The sequence below is a fragment of the Vicugna pacos genome, chromosome 1 (genome assembly GCF_048564905.1).
Source record: "Vicugna pacos chromosome 1, VicPac4, whole genome shotgun sequence".
In the NCBI taxonomy this organism is placed as follows: Eukaryota; Metazoa; Chordata; class Mammalia; order Artiodactyla; family Camelidae; genus Vicugna; species Vicugna pacos.
In genome coordinates this window covers 17,979,476-17,998,362 of record NC_132987.1, presented here as the reverse complement: position 1 = coordinate 17,998,362, position 18,887 = coordinate 17,979,476, and the positions used below count along the sequence as shown (strand labels likewise).

The 18,887-nt window shown below is 40.5% G+C and overlaps 1 protein-coding gene across 6 annotated transcripts; it reads right to left on the bottom strand.

The window, feature by feature from the left end:
• Positions 1-505: 505 nt before the first annotated feature.
• FAIM (Fas apoptotic inhibitory molecule) lies at positions 506-17,532 on the bottom strand. Of its 6 annotated transcripts, none has more exons than XM_072957577.1 (6): positions 16,967-17,037; positions 13,267-13,364; positions 11,765-11,897; positions 11,179-11,407; positions 4,067-4,116; positions 506-962 (listed from the first exon to the last, which is right to left on the bottom strand). In XM_072957577.1, the coding sequence occupies exons 2-6, from the start codon at positions 13,308-13,310 to the stop codon at positions 813-815; spliced, it is 606 nt and encodes a 201-aa protein (XP_072813678.1). In that variant the 5' UTR covers positions 13,311-13,364; positions 16,967-17,037; the 3' UTR covers positions 506-812. The 6 variants fall into 6 exon arrangements, with proteins under 6 accessions (XP_072813678.1, XP_006216128.1, XP_072813710.1 ...); XM_006216066.4 differs by lacking the exon at positions 16,967-17,037 and adding an exon at positions 16,547-16,593; XM_072957609.1 differs by lacking the exon at positions 16,967-17,037 and adding an exon at positions 14,423-14,438.
• Between the last annotated feature and the right edge of the window lie 1,355 nt (positions 17,533-18,887).

The following is an 18,887-nucleotide window of genomic DNA, read 5'->3' as shown; positions in this document are numbered from 1 at the left end:
TGAAATGCCCTGATAAAAGGCTCTATTAAACCATGCTCTGCCCTGAAAGGCCTTCGAGGGGAGAGCTGACACAAACCCACACACTTACTGAAATGACTCTGTGAGTCTGCAGGGCAGGCCTGCGTCAGATACAAAGTGCTGGTAACACTGGTGCCACCTCCAGGAGGATATGCAGCTCTGACTGTTTAAACCCCGCCTGGGGATGCAGCTGATGCAGTCTGGGGTAAAGTGGTTTGCTTCTTCCGCTTGGTATTTTTTGTTGTTGTTGTTGTTCCTCATCGTGTTCATTAAACAAAAACAATTACGTTTTCAGAAGTCCATTTTAAACTAAATTATGCGACACTTTCACATTTAATATTGTTTCCAGATAGTAAATGTTTCTCATTTTCTCCACTTAAACTAATATCATTATATACCAACTGCTTTAAACCAGAGAGACAACCTATTTGCACAGGCTAAAAATACACAAAGACATCCATTTTTAGAAACACAAATCAAGGAGCACTGATTTTGTTTTATAGTGTTTATTATAGTAAAAGTTGCTCTTGTAAAACATTAGTGATTTTGGTCCAAATCTTATTTTCCATTTGACTTTAAAACATTTTACATTATTTATAAAATAAATTGCAATTTTTATTATCGTCCATAATTTTCTTTCCCTGATCTTTGGAACACCACAGTTTCAAGTAACTAAGAAATAAAAACATGGCAACTAAGTGTACTGAAAAGTACATACTGAACATATTTAATTACCACAGTAATTTAAAAGTCCTGTTCTTTACTACTTAAGATTAAAATTCATTAACGTGAAGTCATTCGAGAAGCTCCGGGATTTCTCTGTTATCCACAATGAGAGTATGAATAATCCCTTCTTTCCGCTTCCCGCTACTGACGGCCTTTATGTAACAGTCATGGTTCCCAACGCTGAAGTGAGTTTCAGTTCCGTCATCCACAAACTCGCCCTGGGCAAACGAGAGGAGGAGGAATTAGTGCTCCAGAAAAAAATCTTAGTATGGACCAGTGGCACCACCTAAAAGGGGTGGTATAATGAAGTACATATTAGTTAAATGTTAGGCTTTGCAAAATTAAAGTTAGAAGCTCATATTTAGATTCTTTTACATCTGTTATGAGTTGGAAGTTTCTTATTTGTACCCCCTACAATCTTTAAGACTTCAGGGAGAAAAAAAAAGTACATCTCATGGCTGTGTAGACATGCACAGCCTTATACTATGTAGACAATATAGGCTATTTTCAAAACGAAAAATGATAAACCTGATAGCAATCATTTATTAGTGACTTATTCTATACAAGGAATGGTTTACATGCGTTATTTCACTGCATTTGCACAGTAACCCGGATTGCAGTATGATTATTGGCCACCTTTTCTACTTGCGAACACCGAGGCACGGAGTGGGCAAATAACTTGCTGCAGGTGCCAGTCAGTAAGGGGGGGGTGTTCTTAACAACTCTGAAACCTGATCCCCAGGGTATAAGGTGGCTTACAGTACATGCAGAACATAAAGAAAAATAATATAAAACCAAACACTGCTGAGTCTAGACTTGCTCTGTCCGTTACAGTAGCCACTAGCCACATGTGGCAACGGGGCGTGAAATGTGCTGAGTCTGAAATAAGGTATGCCGCTTAAGTGTAAAATATACCCTGGATTTGAAAGACTTAGTATGAAACAAAGAATGTAAAATAACTGTCTAGAAGGTGAGTTTTTATATTTATTACATGTTAAATGATAATATTTTTGATATACTTATTTAAATCAAATTTTTATTAAGATGAAGTTCACTGTAAAACTTTGGACATGTGGGTACTAGCAGACTTACATAGGAAGCTCATGTTATATTTCTGTTGAACAGCACTGGCTGATCTAGAGTAAAAAGACAGGGGCCAAGTAGTACAGAGAAAGAAGAACAGGAGGCCTAGAGGATGAAAATGAATTATGCCAGAAAGCACAGAAAGCACCATCAGACTTAAAACTTGGCTGTTAGCGTCCTGGCAGCCAAAGCAGACAGAACAAAGCCCCGCAGCTAATACTGTCTAACAGGGAAAGCACAGGGGGCATCAGAGAGAGCAGCTCTTTCCTGGCTCCGGCCAACACGGGAGGTAGACTGAGCACCACGAGGACCAGGGCGCTGGCCCTGGAGTCCAGCATATTCCTTCCACTCTCATTCACACTGAGCTTTGAGAAAGCCTTTGGGTCATAACTTCTGTAAAAATCAAGTTAGAGGGCCAGGCAAGCGTTAAATAATACAATCCCTGTAAGTAGCTTCTTGGCAATTTGTCAGATACATAATCGTGGTCGTGATGCTTTGAGATGAAAAGGAAATGGTGAAAATAAGCTGTAACTCATAGGCAGCAAGAGCAGGTGTGCACAGCGGCGGGGAAGGCTGCCCAGATGTGGAGCTGCCAAAGCTGCCCTGCAAACTAGGGTGTAGTTACAAAGAGGAGGCAACTGGGTGAGAACGAGCTACTGCCCAAACACTTGTGGTTTCTTGTCAATTACCGAGGCACAGAGACACTGTGGATTAATATTATTTTCAACTTCTTACTTATTTACAACCACATTCTTAAAACAACATTCCCTTTACATTTGCACTGGGGGATTCCTTGCGGGTGGGAGGGAATATGATCCCAAACTGCTGATTCTCCATCTAGAGAATACAGGGTAGGAAAGAAAAAACAGGAAGGACCACCAGGTCCACACAACAGGCATGTGATCCATGTTAATGGAAACTGAAGCCAGTCCCTAAGGGGCCACGAAATACTGAGGAGCTCTCCCAGCCTCTTGGCATAAAAATCGCTAAGGGTAGATTTAACCCAGAGGGTGGCTCGAGTTCTGAGGATCAGTTTTGAGTGAACCATGGGTAAATTTCCCTTCAAGAATTAACACCAGATTGAAAAACAGAAAAGCATTCATCTTTGTTACTTTTGATCTCTGGCTTGGGCACTTCCTGAACAGAACCAGCTACAAGATCCAGCAGGTTCTAGCTAGTCTGCAGAATAAACTGATCCTAGACCTTCCCTCCAAGAGCACCACCTCACCTCTCAGACCTACAGTAGATACAGAGGACAATGGTTACAACGCGCAACCAGCTAGAATGCACATCAGGTGAGAGTTTCTCATGATCTCTAGCCCTGGTGTTCATGTCTGAGGCCAGCATGAAAGGGGATACCAGGGGCGACCCCGAAACACATGCAAATTTCCACCCAGTGATTTCAGCTCCTAGTCCCACTCCCTGCTGCCCTTGACTGGCTCCCCTGCTTCACTTTCTCCCTGTGCAGTGCACCCTGCTGTGATTTCATTCCCACTTGACATGCACTCTTACACTCACCCCACCGCAGCCAGAACAGTGCAAGCTGTTGACAGCAAATGCCCAGCACACTGGGGTCTGGATGGGGACCACACTGTGTTCAGCTATGACGAGTGGGGCAGCCTCTTGGCACTACAGGTCTCCAAATTCCACTTGTCTTCCAGGGTTTGTGACAGTGCCTTTTCCTGCCTGCCTTGGTGTCATCTGTCATTGCCAGCATGTCGTCTTTTTCATAACCTTTGCTTTAAGAAAAGTACCATCTGCTTTGAGTGTATGCCATAAAGCCTTCCTATTAAGAATGTGACCCATAGACCAGCGGCCCTGGCATCACCTGAGGACACGTCATTATACCAAGATCCCAGCTGATTCTGTGCATGCAAGTTTGAGAAGCAGTGGTATAAAGCAGCACTTTAACATGGATAAACACAGGAGGGCACAACTTTGGGGGAGGAATTTTTAAAATGGGGGAACTCCTTTTAGGATAGAGCCTGGTCCAGGAGAGAAAAGGCAGAGTATGAGGTTGGTGCCGGTCACACCACAAATTGTTTCCAAACTCCCACTGCCCCAGGCACTGTCCAAGAAAGGGCTTCAGATTTTGGAGTCAGGAGAACTTCATCTCTTTTTTGTTTTTAACCAAGAGGACCTTCACTAATTTATAAAATCTCCATAATCAGGAAACCCAGCAACATTTCAACGGTAACTTATGCACAAGGGGCTGAGAATAATCAAAAGGTCAACTTACTGCTGTCTCCATTTTTTTACCATTGCACCACACATCCATAGTGTCTTTTTCTGTAAAAGTAATAGAGTAAAAAAATTATAATCTATGATTTAAAGATAAAGTTAACTCTATTAAGAAAAGTTTGATACGCTGCATTTCTAAAACTCCATTAACTATTCATGATTTTGAAATCCTTCTAAATTTGAAGAAATTATGTTTATTCTTTGTTCACAAACAAAATCAAAATGAAACCAAACAATCTTCAGAGAAAATCATGATCCCAGTACAAATTGATGAACATTGTTAAATAAAATCTTTAAAGGAGCATGCAGACAAATGAACACGAAGAGGGAGGTTTCCACATGGAACATCCTTTAATATTTTTAATATCAGTGACTAGATGATCCCCTTTACCTCTGACATTGACCCAACTGAATGACGGTACAAAGTGACCAGCAAAAAAGCCTGCCATGAGGTTCAGAGAGGACAAACAGCAATGCAGCCTTACATTTCTTACTGGATAACACAAAAATCTCTACCCATTTTTGTAATGGTTTCACTTTGGTGAAAGATTATTGGCTCGTAAGAAAAGACATAGGTATAACGGTTGCTGGGCTGTGCTGAGTACGGCGCTGACACAGTAGAACAAGATGCTCACGCCACAGGACACTCAGGCCTGAGTTAAGCTGCTGTAGCTCTCTCCACGGCAGTGGGTATGCGTGTGCACGTGTGCGCAAACGCACGAGAATTTTGGGGGAGGATCTCCGGACCCACTTGTGAACATTCACATCTGGGAAGCAGCAGGAGAGAAACCTGAGTATTATATGAAGACCAAAGAGAAGCATGTCCCGTGTGTGCACGTGGAGTTCAGGGGTCAAAACCTGCCTGGGGGTCAAGGCAGAGGCGCCTCAACGCTGACAAGCCATCTACTCCAGGAACAGTCTTTCCTCCACACCTGGAGATGAGAGCCTCACTCAGAGAGTGGAGAAAGGACTGTGAGCTGGGCTAGAGGGAGGGAGAGGAAGGCAGAGAGGCCCAGGAGCTATGGGAGAGTCACCCCAATGGCAGCCTGAGTTGGAAGCACCTACGTTGCAGGGAAACCCAGCTGGTCCCGACCGTATCAGAGCACACGAGGCTAAAATAAACCACGATGGTGACGGTGACAACTGGAATTTTATGTAGTGGGCCTACTGGGCATGTCCATGTACTCAGATTTTCTATACTAGCTATTATTAGCCTGCCTCTGAAGAACATCGCTAATCCAGAAGCCATAAAAATGGAGCAAATTTGACCACATGAAAGTAAAAAGACTTCCGCGTGATTCAAACAAAAACACATGCACTCACATTAGCAAAGTCATACAATAAATGACAAACTGGGCAAAAATATTTGAAGCTCACAACACAAAGGGCTAATCTTAGTAACAGAAGGACTCCTAGCAATCAAGGAGAAAAAGACCAACACCCCAAAAGAAAACGGTTCAAAGGACACACACACGCATTATCAGAAAAGAAGCGCAGAAGGACCTTAAACATATGAAGAGATGCTCAACTTCACTCAATCTTGGAAAAGGCAAATAAAAACAATGCTAAAACACCATTTTTCACCTAAAAGTAAAGTAGCTGGTGAGCTACTACATTTCTAAACACATCATTATATAAAATTTTGGAAAATAAAGATAAGCCCCCAAAAGCTTCTAGAAAGAAAAAAATTTGGAGGTTCAGACTGGCATAAAACTTCTTATTCAAGACAATGGAGAAGAGAAGATATTGGAAGAAGGCTTTCAAAAAATCTCAGGAAAGGGGGGGAGGGTACAGCTCAGGTGGTAGAGCACATGCTTCGCATGCAGAAGGTCCTCCCTTCAATCCCCAGTACCCCCTCTAAAAATAAATAAACCTAACTACCTCCCCCAGCCAGAATAAAATAATTAAATAATACAATAATAAATTAAAAAAATTTTTTTAAATGTCAGAAAAAAACCTTGTAAAGCCAAACCACGATACTCAGCAGAAGTATCAACTTTGCATGAGGGTCACGTAGTATTATCTCCTAGATGCCCTTCATTAGGAAATTACTTAAGGATATTTTTCCAGCAAACAAAGGTGAAACTGGCAGTTGTGGGATTTGAAAACTGATGGAACTAAAGCAAGGGTTCCATGAATGCAAGCCCAGGGCGGCCACTGGGCAGCAGGCCTGGAAAGTGACCTATCTAGTTTTGAACAGGGAGCCAACAGATGCCCAAGAATATTGTCATTAAGAATGAAAATAATTCCAAGCAATAAATAACAGGAGTAAAAAATACAAACAGACATTAGGGACCTGGGCAAAGAAAAAATACATATCCACTCGCAGTAAGAACAGAGAAAGGCCACCTGAAGAGCCTGGAAAAACAAGACTGTACAAAAAAATCATGGTTCAGCTGTGAAGAAAACAAAAATCAGGTACGATTTTGAGAAACTGGTAGATTATAAGGCAGAAAATCCATTTGGCCTTGACACTAAAAACAACTTCATTTGCGCTGCACAGGAGGTGTGACAGTGAGAGCAGCTGACGCGGGAGGCGCTCTGCACGTTCTGACGGTGCGGGCGGCGCGCGGGGGTCTGAAGGGGGAACCCTCACACCAAGCCAGCCCAGGCTCTCTTCCAGTCCAAAATCCCACACTGAGAAGAAACTTCTGTAAGAGAGTCCAGACTGAGGGGCCCAGGGACACCACAGTATAGGAAAGAGAAGACCTAAGGGAAAACGGGGAAGGAAACACAGCAGCCAGCTCAGAAAGTGTGCCCCCATGATTTTTAACATCATCCAAAAACAACAGAAAAGGGAACCTGAGAACCTGAAGTTTAGAAAGCAATCCCAAACCATACTCCTTTCTACAAATTCAGGAAAACTAAGTTTATACAAAAATGACCTAAGAAGGGTACTGAACTCTAGTTCCAGAAAAAGTAGTAAGAAAGAAAGAACAGACTACTATCTTTACAGATAATAAAGGCATCAGAAGGGCATGCCTACACAAAAGATAAATCCGTAAAATGCTATTTCAAAATGAGCTAAAATAAATTTTTAAAAATCATACACAATATGAAAAAATAACATAAATAAGGATTAGAAAAACTCTGAGAAATGAATAGAACTCACTTAAGAATTAAAAATAAAAATAATTTCAGACATGACTAAACTAAAAGGAACACAAAACAAACATAATTCCTTAATAGAAACACAAAGTGAAGAGGAGGAAAATTTAAAAAATCAAACAGACATAAAGAGAACAAGATAAGCCACAGACTGGGAGAAAATATTTGCAAAAACACTACCTGATAAAGAACTTATATCTAAATATCTTTGTTATGTTTTTAGAATTAATGATTGACAGAAAGTATTTAAGCGTCAACCTACACATAGTGTTTTAAGTATAACTGAAGCCAAAATGGTTGAAAAAAAATCTTTTTTACCATATGTGAAATCAATCCTACAACACATTAAAGATTGTTCCAGATTTTTTTTAAAAAACCTTGAATCTGAAATATACCAAGAACACTGAAAACTCAACAATAAGAAAACGAGCCACTCAGTTAGCAAATGGGCAAAAGATCTACACAAACAGCTCAGCAAAGAAGATACACAGATGGCAAGTAAGCATATGAAAAGATGCTCAGCACCACACATTATTAGAGAATTGCAAACTAAAGTGAGATCTCATTACACACCTATTAAAATGGCCAAACTCCCAAACACTGGCAACACTGCTGGCAAGGATGTGAAGCAATGGGAACTCTCACTCATTGCTGAGGGGAATGCAAAATGGTGCAGCCACTTTGGAAGACAGACTGGTAGCTACTTACAAAACTAAATGTACTCTTACTATACTTCCTGTACTCAAGCTCCTAAGTTATTTACCCAACTGATTTAAAAATTTATGTCCACATAAAAACCTGCACAAAGATGTTTGCATAGCAGATTTATTCATGATAGCCAAAAATTAGAAGCAAGCAAGCTGTCCTTCAGCAGGTGAATGGATAGGCAAACTGTGGTGCAACCAGACAGCAGAATATTCAGCACTAAGAAGAAATTACCTATCAAGCCACGAAAGAATACAGAGGAACTTTAAATGCATACTGCTAAGTAAAAGAAGCTCGTACAAAAAACTATGTACTGTATGATTCCAACTATGTCACATTCTGGAAAAGGCAAACTACAGAGACAGTAAAAAGCTTGCTATTGCCAGGGGTTGGGAGGGGAAGGAAGAGAGAGAGGAACAGGGAAGAACATGGGATTTTTAGGGCAGTGAAACTATTCTGTATGAAGCTGCAATGGCGGAATATGCCATTACACATTTGGCAGAACCCACAGAACCGTATAATGCAAAAGTGAACCCTAATGTAAACTATGGACTTTAGTGAATAATAATGTATCAACATTGGTTTGCCAATTGTAATGAGTGGACCACACCAACGCAAGATGCTAAGAATCGGGAGAACTGAGGGGGGCAGTAGAGGGAGCATATGGGAACTCTGCTTTCCTTTAAACTTAAAACTGCTCTAGAAAATAAATCTATTAATTTAAAGAAAGAGAGAGAGGAAAAGAGAGAGAAAGGAAGGCAGGAAGCCACATAGGCAGAAAGGAAGAAAGGAAAGAAAGAGAGAGAAGTTGATAAAAAGGATGTGAGAGAAACTGACATATTTAGAAGACAGACCAAAAGATCCAACATATATGCGACAGGTACCCACGAGGAGGAAAACCAAGGCAAAGGAACAGAACAGATTCTTAATTATAATTCAAGAAAATGTTAAAAAACATTTGATTCTACACATTGAAAAGATTCACCAAGGACCTGAAAAAACTGACCACGGATGATCATTACCCTGACATAGTCTAGTAAAATTACAGGCAAAACAACAAGGCACTTTTTTAAGAGAAAGAAAATCAGATTGTCATCAGACTTTTTGACAGTAATACTTTAGGCCAGAAGAAAGTGGAGTAATGTATCTGAGATTCTCTAGGAGAGAAAATGTGAGCCAAGAATACTGTGTCCAACCAGACTGACCTTCAAATAACAAAGACACAGACAAATGTCACTGACAGGCAAGAATTCAAGAAATACTGTTCCCATGAGTCCTTCCTAAGGAATGTAATAGAAAATAAGTTTCAGACAAGTAAAATGACCAAAGAGAAGGAGCAATATAATGACTTGAAAGCAATATATAAATATTTATCCATAGAACTAAGCATGGGTTGGAAGGGACAGAGCATAGTATATAATGGCTATATGTTCTGATAATATGGATACAGTACAGCTGGAAAATGATATGCAAAAAGTTGTTTTAAATTTTGGGCGGTAATCGTATTAATGGGGGTAGTATCTGTGCTGCTAACTGAGACTATTTTGTGTGTAATGTGGCACAGACCAGATGAGTAATTACATCATACTCTAGCTGCATCATCCTCCGTGTCCCTGAGAAGGATTCTCAGTGTGGAAGAAAGAACATACAGATATTGGATGAGGTTAAGAAAAGACCCAGTTTTCCTAAATCTGAGTTAGAAGTATCAGTACGGATGGATAAGCTGTTTTATCATCTAAAAAAAATCTCTCCCTCCCTCCCTCTGTCTACCTATTGTATACAACTTCCTTGCTCCATCCACTGAAAACTTAAAAATAATGAATGTGTATTTTTATATATGCCCAGATTATGCTTTTTAAATACCATCTTCCTCCAATGAAAACCAGGGCTTCCTGGAGAAATCAGTGATTCCAGGTCTGCATAGAAAATGTTCAAAATGAACCTAGAACATCTTGTCATACCCGAGAGCAAGGAAGTGATCAAAGTCTACCAAGAATGTGTCAAGAGGACACAGGAGCCAGTCTGAGGGCACCACACTGGCCGAAAAGGATGATAACTGCAATGTATTGAAACACATCAAACTGTTTAAATCTATGAGTTAGTAATGATTTAAAAAATACCCTTAAATGATCTCCTTTAAAAGAAGAGAACAAGGAGCCAACTCAATATTCTGAAAACCGGCAAATAAAGGGAAAACAAGCTGTTATCCTGCATTTCTTCTACAACATGTACCTCTTTTGTAACCAAATAGTAGACGACAGGAAGTTTCTCATTACAGAAGTGTTCCAGCTAATGGACAAGGAATGATGAAATCAGAATACAACCATTTGGCAACCGCCAACGAACTAATGGATGTAGACACTAGGTATTAGTGGTTGCCAACATCAAAAAAGACAAATAAACACCATGTGCCTCTTGATACAACAAACTATAAAGTGGTCTTGTCTGAAAAAAAAAAACAAAAACAAAAAACCCCTAAATTTGACCAATTCTTCAGAGCCAACTACCAATTTACAGGAAATATTAAAGTCAGAAAAACATAGGAATGCAGTCAATTAAATCCAGACCTTAGGAAACTCTTCAAAACAAATTGACCCAGTTTCCTAAATAAACTATACAGGAGTTTTTGGTTTCTTTTTTTTTTTTCAACTATGTGCATTTATTACTTGATAAACATAGTTCACTCTTAAAAAAAAAATTAAAGGTATTTGCTAGCATGCAGCTAGACTGTAGACTCGAAATACTAGGAGTAACCAGAGGAGAGAAAAGGTAGTTACTGGTAAATATTTGTCTCGCAAATTTTGTAGGCCCAAGAGAAACTGAGAACACAGTAATCTGTAACAAGAAAACTTGAACAGAACAGCTTACTTTTTTTCTTCTGATCTACTTTATCTGGACTTTGACCTTGATGATTTTGATCTGCAGCAGATCAAACTTATTGCCACCTAGAGAAAAATCCCTTTCCTGCTGATGAATCTTAAATTTCCAACTGCTTTTAAATATATTTTTAAAGAGAAATATCAAACAGAAACAAGTGTCTACATCAATATTTCTTTTTTTAAACCCAAGTTTATAATCCTCAAATCCATCACTATCAAATCTGGCTCTCATATAATTTACATATAAATCAGTCGATGCAATGAATACTTTATCCCCACAGGACACATTAGAAATACACCTGCACTTGTACTCTCCTACTGAAAGCCCCCATAAAGAGTCGGGACAGTTATTTAGAGGAACTAATTAAATGGCCACCATAAAAGGCCAATAAATTCTGAAGAAATGGCACTCACTTACCCAACACAACTCTAAAGTCCTCACCATCCAAATGTAATACCCAAGTATTGGTGGTTTTTGATCTGTTCTCCATATACTTCTTGAGACTTTTCCCATTAATTTCCAGAGTATATTCATAAGCAAAACCACTGACAGCATCTATATTTATGGTTGCCTTTGTCTTTGCAGCTCCAACACAGAAGGTTTCTTTGCCTACTAACTTGAACATCCATTCTTTTCTTATCTCTTCCTAAGTAATAAAATATAAAAGTTGAAAACACACAAATGGAAAAAAATTTAATATTTAACTTTAGCATAATTATAATTAAAGGAAACAAATGGCAATGCTATTTAAATGTAATTTTATTAATTCATGATGCAAAGGTTTTAGAAAATAAAGGCATCTTAAGTTTAAATATTGGATGCTATAGTCTATGAATTCTGTAACTGTTATTAGTTTGCTTTGTGCAGCAAAATGATACAGACCAAAATATAAAGATAATCACTTTAAAGGAAAAGCCTTGAATTCACATACGAAGAATCTACATTAGCAAAAATCAAGCTTCTCTGAATACCATATTTTACAAAGTAACATTTTTTTTCTTACCTTCCCATCTACATATACCACTCGTTTCCCTGATGTGGTCCCATGTTCAAATTCAATCTTATGGACTCCATCACTTAAAGCAACATCCCAAACGGCTACAAGATCTGTCATTTTTTCCAGGCTGTAAGGAGGGCTAAGGGAATAAAATTAAGCAATTACGATAGGCCAAAACAGTAATAGAATAACCAATTAATCCTTACAAGATGAAAATATCAGATTTTTTAAAGCCCTAAGATTACAAAATATTAAAGTGATATTACCTAAGAAAGCCTACTTACAGTACATGTAACTATCTTCTCCCTCTTACACATTCTTCTTTTAAGATGAAATTGCTATATACGGGTATACAGTCGGATAATTCCAAAGTCACCTTAATATTAATAGGATTAAGAATCAATCAGTTTATCCACGATAGTATTCTAAGCTAGGCCAGAGAATAATGCTTGGAACGGTCAGTATAAAGTTTCTACTTGTCCCTCCCGTCATTTAAAAAACACAGTATTTAATTTTGGTTTTTCTTTTTCAGATCCAATCACAGAATTCTCAAAATCTTTCATACTTAAACCAGTAACCAACAAATAACTAGAGATTAATTTTAACAAAAAAGGCTCTAACGTATAATACTAAGATTGAGGAAAAAGAGAAGTCATGGAAGAAATGTCCTATGATAGAGATAAAGATGTTAGTAACATAGTAAGAAGGAGGAGGAAGACAGTACTCTCATTATTTCAGGAACTCTTATTAGAAATAAAAAGGATTCTGTTTTATCAAGTTTCTGGCACAATTTAAACACACATTTTTATATTAACATTTTAATATAAAATACATAATGTATCATATATGTGTCCTATGTGAATAACCTATTATCTATAATGCATATATAAGTAATATTTTGTTACTGATATAGATTTTTAGCTTTGAGAGACGTAACATTTCTTACACAATAATGATCACACTTAACAGTCATTCAGTCCTTACTGTGTGCCAGCCACTGTTCTAAGAGCTTTACATTTATTAACTCGAAGAATCCTCACCACAAGATGGGTACTATTATTATCTCTCTTTATAGATGAGGAAACTCAGGCTAAGAGAGGCTGAGGGCTTGTCTCATGTCACAATGACAGTAAGTGGCAGATGGCACTTAAACTTAGGACTCTAGCTCCAGAGTCTGTTCTTTCTTAAGTACATCCCCTATGCTCTAAATCAAAGATGGTAAACGTATTTTACATCATTTTGAAATGCCTGCCAAGAACTTCGTGCTGAGAGGGATTTGGAGACCTTACATCCAGGTCCTATGGGAAAGGATGCCACATTAGTGGCCGCCACCTCCATGCCAGGTGTTTATCAACCTTGCTCGAAATCACAGAAAAGCAAAACTATGCGTTCACAATATTACAAAATGTGTCCTTAAAAAAGTATCCTGGATAAACATCTCTTCTGAATGACTGAAACCATCTTGAAAGTTTCATAAGCTAGTTTTATTGCAATTGCAAGTCATTTACCTTTCGTCATCTTCAAAGATAGGACTGTCATCTCCAGATGCCATGGTTGGCAAAACAGTCTTTAATCCAATTAGCAGGCAGGAAAGGAAAAAGCAGAACTGCAGCAAAGCAAGATTGAGAGCAACAAAGATGATATCCAAAAAGAGTTTTTTCTAACTTTGCAATCCATTTCTAAAATTGCATGCAGTTTCTGGTGAAACAGCTTTTACATACAATAGAATTGCAATCTCTAATTTTCAGGGAAAGAAGTTAAATCATGCAAATTAGCAAGTCATATTTTTTCCTATTATGGATTTGTAATTTCTTATAACTAGAGAGTAAACTCCAGTTTATTTCAAGAATCATACCACATTAGAACTACAAGAGACCTAGAGGTCCTCTGGGTCCCATGCTTCTCAAATTGAGGCACAAGAAGCCCCAAGGGTATGAGGCAGTAGGTCAGGGAATACACAAAACTCCAGGATAAATAGAATGTGCCTTCTGGAAGCATCAATATTACAGGGTAGTTAACAGATATAAAACGCAATCTTCATACTAAATTTTAGAAGGCTTTATTATGGTATAATATAGTTTCAAAAATTTTAAAGATAATGCAAAGAAATGTTGAGCTTGCAGCAAGCAGCCAGGGATACGCTACTTTGCTTTCTAAGAGCAAACTTAATGTGCCCACTTACTCAAGCCCACTTAATTTACTAGTGCCAATAATGAATCCACAGAAGTTACGTGGTTTGCTCAGGTCACCAGAAGGGCCCAAGTCAAAACTAGAATCCAGAACTCCTGTATAATTAACTAAACAGTATCTGGGCTGTACTGCTAATTAAGTTTTACTAAAATCAGAAGCACACAAAATACTCTCATGCATAGGAAACCCTCCACATTTGAAGATTTGGAATTAACCTATTGAAAAATAAGTTCAACTATTTTTTTGTTCCCAAGATCTACTCTAGTCTGGCCTTCTCCATATGGATGTCCAAGGGTGCTCTCTCCTTGTGAAAAATGGGAGATTGTCAATCTTTTTTGGCTGGAAACAGCCAGAAGCCACAAACTGTTTTTAAAGATATTAAAGAGCTTAGCACCCATACAAGCAATCCAACAGGCAAATAAAAGCTAAGAATTTTAGAATGAAAATCAGGTAAAGATTCAAAACACCTTGTACCTAAAATAAATGCCTCTTCTTTTTATGCACCTTACGTATTTGTGGATCTTAATTGTCTTAAAAGTATCTCCTAGGTTATCTCCTATGAAAGTGGAGGGTATCCTGCTATTAAAGCAAAGAGAATACACAACAACAGAGTAAGCCAAATAGCACAATATAAACTTGGATAAGCATCCTTTGCTAATCAGAGTGGACTTTGGGATATCATTCCAGTTTTGCTCTACAACTTTTAGAGCCTCTAGAAAGTTTAGTACTTTAGCATTCAAACCTGAAAGAATTGCCCAGCTTTCCATTCTAAGGAACTTCAAATATGATCACACTAGGATAAGGCATGGTACCATCTTCATTATAATAATTGTTCAAAAGACAACACAACAAATTAGAAGGGAGGTTAGAAACCAAAAATCACATAAACATTTTTTCCCTCTCAACTGTCAACATTCAATCATACATTTGACATTTATTTATGGAGTATTAGTTCAAGGTGTTGAAAAAGTTTTGGAGATAGTGGTGATGGTTGCACAACATCATGAATGTACTTAATGCTACTGAATGGTACATTTAAAAGTGGCAAATTTTATGTCAAATATATTTTACCAAAACTTAAAAAAATTAATACCGTAATATATTTTTTAAAACCCCATTGAATTGTATCTTTTAGATGGGTGAATTGTATGGTATGTGAACTATACTTCAACAAAGTTGTTTAAAAAAAAAGTCCCAGGTGCTCTGCTGGTAGTGTTTCTTGGAATATGATTGCACCTATAACCAAGAGCTGATCACAGCTGTCTTTGTCCTTGATTTCTACCTTAACTCATTTGAATAATGAGAAATATCTGTCACATACAGATCTCTAAGTTACAAAAGTGGACTTAAACACGTATCATATTCTAAATTCACCCACCAGTCACTTATATGCCAGGCACTGAGCTGGGTGGGCCCTAAGTGCAGAGTGAGGGACTCTGGAGAAACCAAAAGATGATTACAGCACAGTTCTGGGATTGTCCTTGGAAAGGAAACCGGTAAAGAATAAAACAGGCCCACAGAGAAAGGATCCTAGCCCAGTCAAGTGGGTGGGAAGGCCAGGGAAGGCTTTGCTATAAAACTTGGGAGAAAAGAATTAATCCACTGTCATTTTTAAAGTCTTATACGTACATATCATTATCAGGATCCTGTAACCAAACTGGAAAATGATTATTACAAAGAAAAAATTCCCTCTAGTTCACAAACTTTAAAAATGTAAATAAAAAGGATGGAAAAACAAATTCCATTTATTTTCACTGATAAGGGCAATGTCACTCACTTGAAACTACATATCTTCACAAGAAAGCTTTATGAGTATCTAGCGACATACCCATCAGAGTAATCTTTTAAAATCCCTTTCCTAGCAATCCAACACCCATGTTTCAGAGTATGACTTAAACAGTGAAACATTTTTCCTGTTCATCCAATCCCAGTTTGAATTTTGCCTTAACTTAGGTTTAAACGTATTGGAGACTGTGATGGTTTATCCAAGCTAAACCTAAGTCAGTCTTAAAAATTAAGGTACTCATAGTTCCCTTTTCAGCAAAAGCTCTAGGTAAGGCCAGCCACAAGGCAGGTCACTCTTCAACAGAGGTGTTGACAGTGGGACCTCTAGCAAAGTCTCTCAGGAAGCTCCTTGAGCTAGGTATTCCCAAATGCGAGGCACAAAAACAAGAATAACTTTTCTGGGGAGCATTTTACAACATACACTGCAAGCCTTACGAGGGATTATCTCTAAACAAATAATCGTGCTCAAAAAACCAGGCGGAACAGTGCTCAATGACTTGATTTTTATAATAGCTAAGATCTGAAAACCACCTGTCTGTTCACCATCAGGGAGATAATCCATTAAGTAAATCACAGTCCTGTCACTCAGCAAACCGAACGTCAAGCCCGGGCCAGGCGCGGTCAATCTGGCACACACCGACGCAGTCTAGAGCGGCCAATAAAAAGGATGTAGGAAAACAGTGAGAGCCGCAGGCAGACGCGTGGGATGTATTAGTAAGACAAAGAAGCCAAGTCACGGCGCTTCATGATCCAGGTTCTGCAAAAATAGTCTGCTCAGTCTACCAGGGAAAAAGGGACTGTAAGGAAATACACCTTAAGGTTAGCCCAGGTGTCTCTGGGGAGCGGGGGTTCCGCTCCTGCGCTTCCTTCCTTATGCTTTGCGGTTCCACTTTTCCGACGGCGACAAGGATGAATTTATAGTCGGGGCTGAGGCTGGAGCCGTGGCCGGAGGGCCTGGCGGGGCGGGGCGCCCTGCCGCCTGCCCAGGTCCCCGACCCCCCGCCTCCCCGCTGCCAGGCAGCCAGGAGCCGCCCGGGCCCCCCAGGCTCCGCGCGGGCCCGGGCCTCACCGCGCGGCTGCACCGCCGCGGAGACACCGCCCACCTCCCGGCGCGCCGCCCGCCCGCCTCCGCCGCCCGGAGATGGCGGCCGCCCGCGCCGCAGTGGGGGCGCCCGGAGCTGTGCGCAGGGGCTTCCGGCCGGCCGGGCTGCCCACCTGGGCCGTGCGGCTCACCTGCGCGCCGTGGGCCGCGGGTGGCTCGGGGCCCCGCGTCGGGTGGGTTCCGCCGACTTGGTCGCCTGAGGCCGCGTGGCCTCGTCCCTTCCCCGAGAGTCAGGCGCAGCCTCCGCGGAAGCGAGAGCTCGGCCGGCGCGAGTCCCGAGCGCGCCGACTCTTTGTCGCGCTTCAGGTCCCCGGAGGCGCCTCGCGCAGCGCAAGCCACCCAACCCCCGCCCGCTGCCCCCGCGGCCGGCTCTGCGCTCTCTGCGGAGGCCCTTCCTCACCCCTCCCGGGAGCCGTCGGTAAGAACCAGCTGAGAGGCGTCTCTGGCCTGACGCTGGGGGAGAATCAGGTGGGCAAAACCAGACCCTGTCTGCTCGGAAGCCGTGGTGTAAGGAAATCGGATTGGGGGAGTTCCCTCCTTGAAACTAGGTAGACGCTTCTTTAGTTTAAAGACCAAAACTTTTTTGGGTGGGCGTGAGGCCCCTTTCTGATGTTGCTCCTGTCTCACCTGACTTCATTTAGATTCTCAAATGATGCAAGGTCTTTCTCACCCCAGGGCCTCTGCAGATGATCTTCCCTTTGCCTGGAACCTCCTTCCTGCCTCTTCCCTTAGTTAACTTACACTGTTGAGATTGTTCTTCAAATATCATTTCTTAAGGAAAATTTCCCGGGCCTGAAGACTTGCAGCACCTGGAATTCTGTCTCACTTTCGTTCAGCTGTGCAAGTGATACAGGAAAATAAATGGGGCGTGAGAGGATGGCCATGTCCCAGGTCTCACTTGAGTCCCTGGGACGCACCCAGCCAAGTGAGGGTCCTTGGCTTCAGTGCAGGGAAGAATTCAAGAGGGAGCCATAGCTGAGTAAAAGTAGATTTATTTAGAAAGATGTACGCTCCGCAAACAAGAGTGCAGGCCATCTTAGAAGGTAACAGAAAGGACAAGAGATGTAAGGTTGGGTGTTTCGTTTAGAGTAAAAGTAGATACATACTCCATAGATAGTGTGCGGGTTGCCTTAGAGGGTAAGGGAACAAGAAAGGCCGAGAAGCATAGTGTTGCTAGTTTTGTATTCTAACAACTAAGAGGTTTATTCCAACTACTTTGGGGAAGAGGTGGGGATTCCCAGGAACTGGACTACCACCCTCTTTTTAACCTTTTATGGTCAGCCTTGGAACCATCATGGTGCCTGTGGGTGTGTCATTCACCATGCTAATACATTATAATGAGCATATAATGAAGCTCAAGATCCACTGGAGGTCAAATCTCCCATCTTCTTGGGCCTCAAGGTCTACTGGGAGTTGGCTTGTTCTGTGCCACTGTTTCCTCTTTGGGTATTGTTTCTGGGATACCTGGAATTAAGAAACATACCACTTTCGGCTGTATTTTCTACCTGCACATTCCCTGGGCCCGGGACACTAGAGGTAAGAGTAGTCACTTGTTATCAAACAGGATTGCTATGGAAAGAAGTCAGGTCTGAACAAAACACTGTGAAAGGTACTGAACTTGGGTACAAAACTTACTTATCTGGGCTGATCCTGCTTTTGAGTTTACTTCCACTCTCATGTTTCCTTGTTTCCCAGGAAGTACTTGGATGCTGTTCCAACCTCATAAGCTGCCTCTCACCAACCTGCCCATAGACATCAGTGATTTATTTTAAGATAGCCGCTCAAAATGCTTTCATTCACAATAGTACATGTTTTCATTGGGCTTCCTTTATAAAAGAGGACTTTTAACAGATTGACTGATTTTTCTGAACTTTTTTTTTTTAATTTTACTTTTGAGGGGAGACAACTAGGTTCACATATTTATTTTTAGAGGAAGTGCTGGGGATTGAACCCAGGACCTTGTGTATGCTAGGGCATGTGCTCTACCGCTTGAGCTATATCTTTCCCTACTGAACTTCTTAAACAGCATGAATGGAGAGCAAAACAAAAGGG

Excerpts from the sequence above, each read along its gene's own strand:
- FAIM (XM_072957577.1), bottom strand. The coding sequence starts at position 13,310 with ATGGCATCTGGAGATGACAGTCCTATCTTTGAAGATGACGAAAG. Across the intron at positions 11,408-11,764 it reads TGGTATATGTAGATGGGAAG|GAAGAGATAAGAAAAGAATG; the intron begins GTAAGAAAAAAA and ends TTTATTACTTAG. Across the intron at positions 963-4,066 it reads GTAAAAAAATGGAGACAGCA|GGCGAGTTTGTGGATGACGG; the intron begins GTAAGTTGACCT and ends TCGTTTGCCCAG.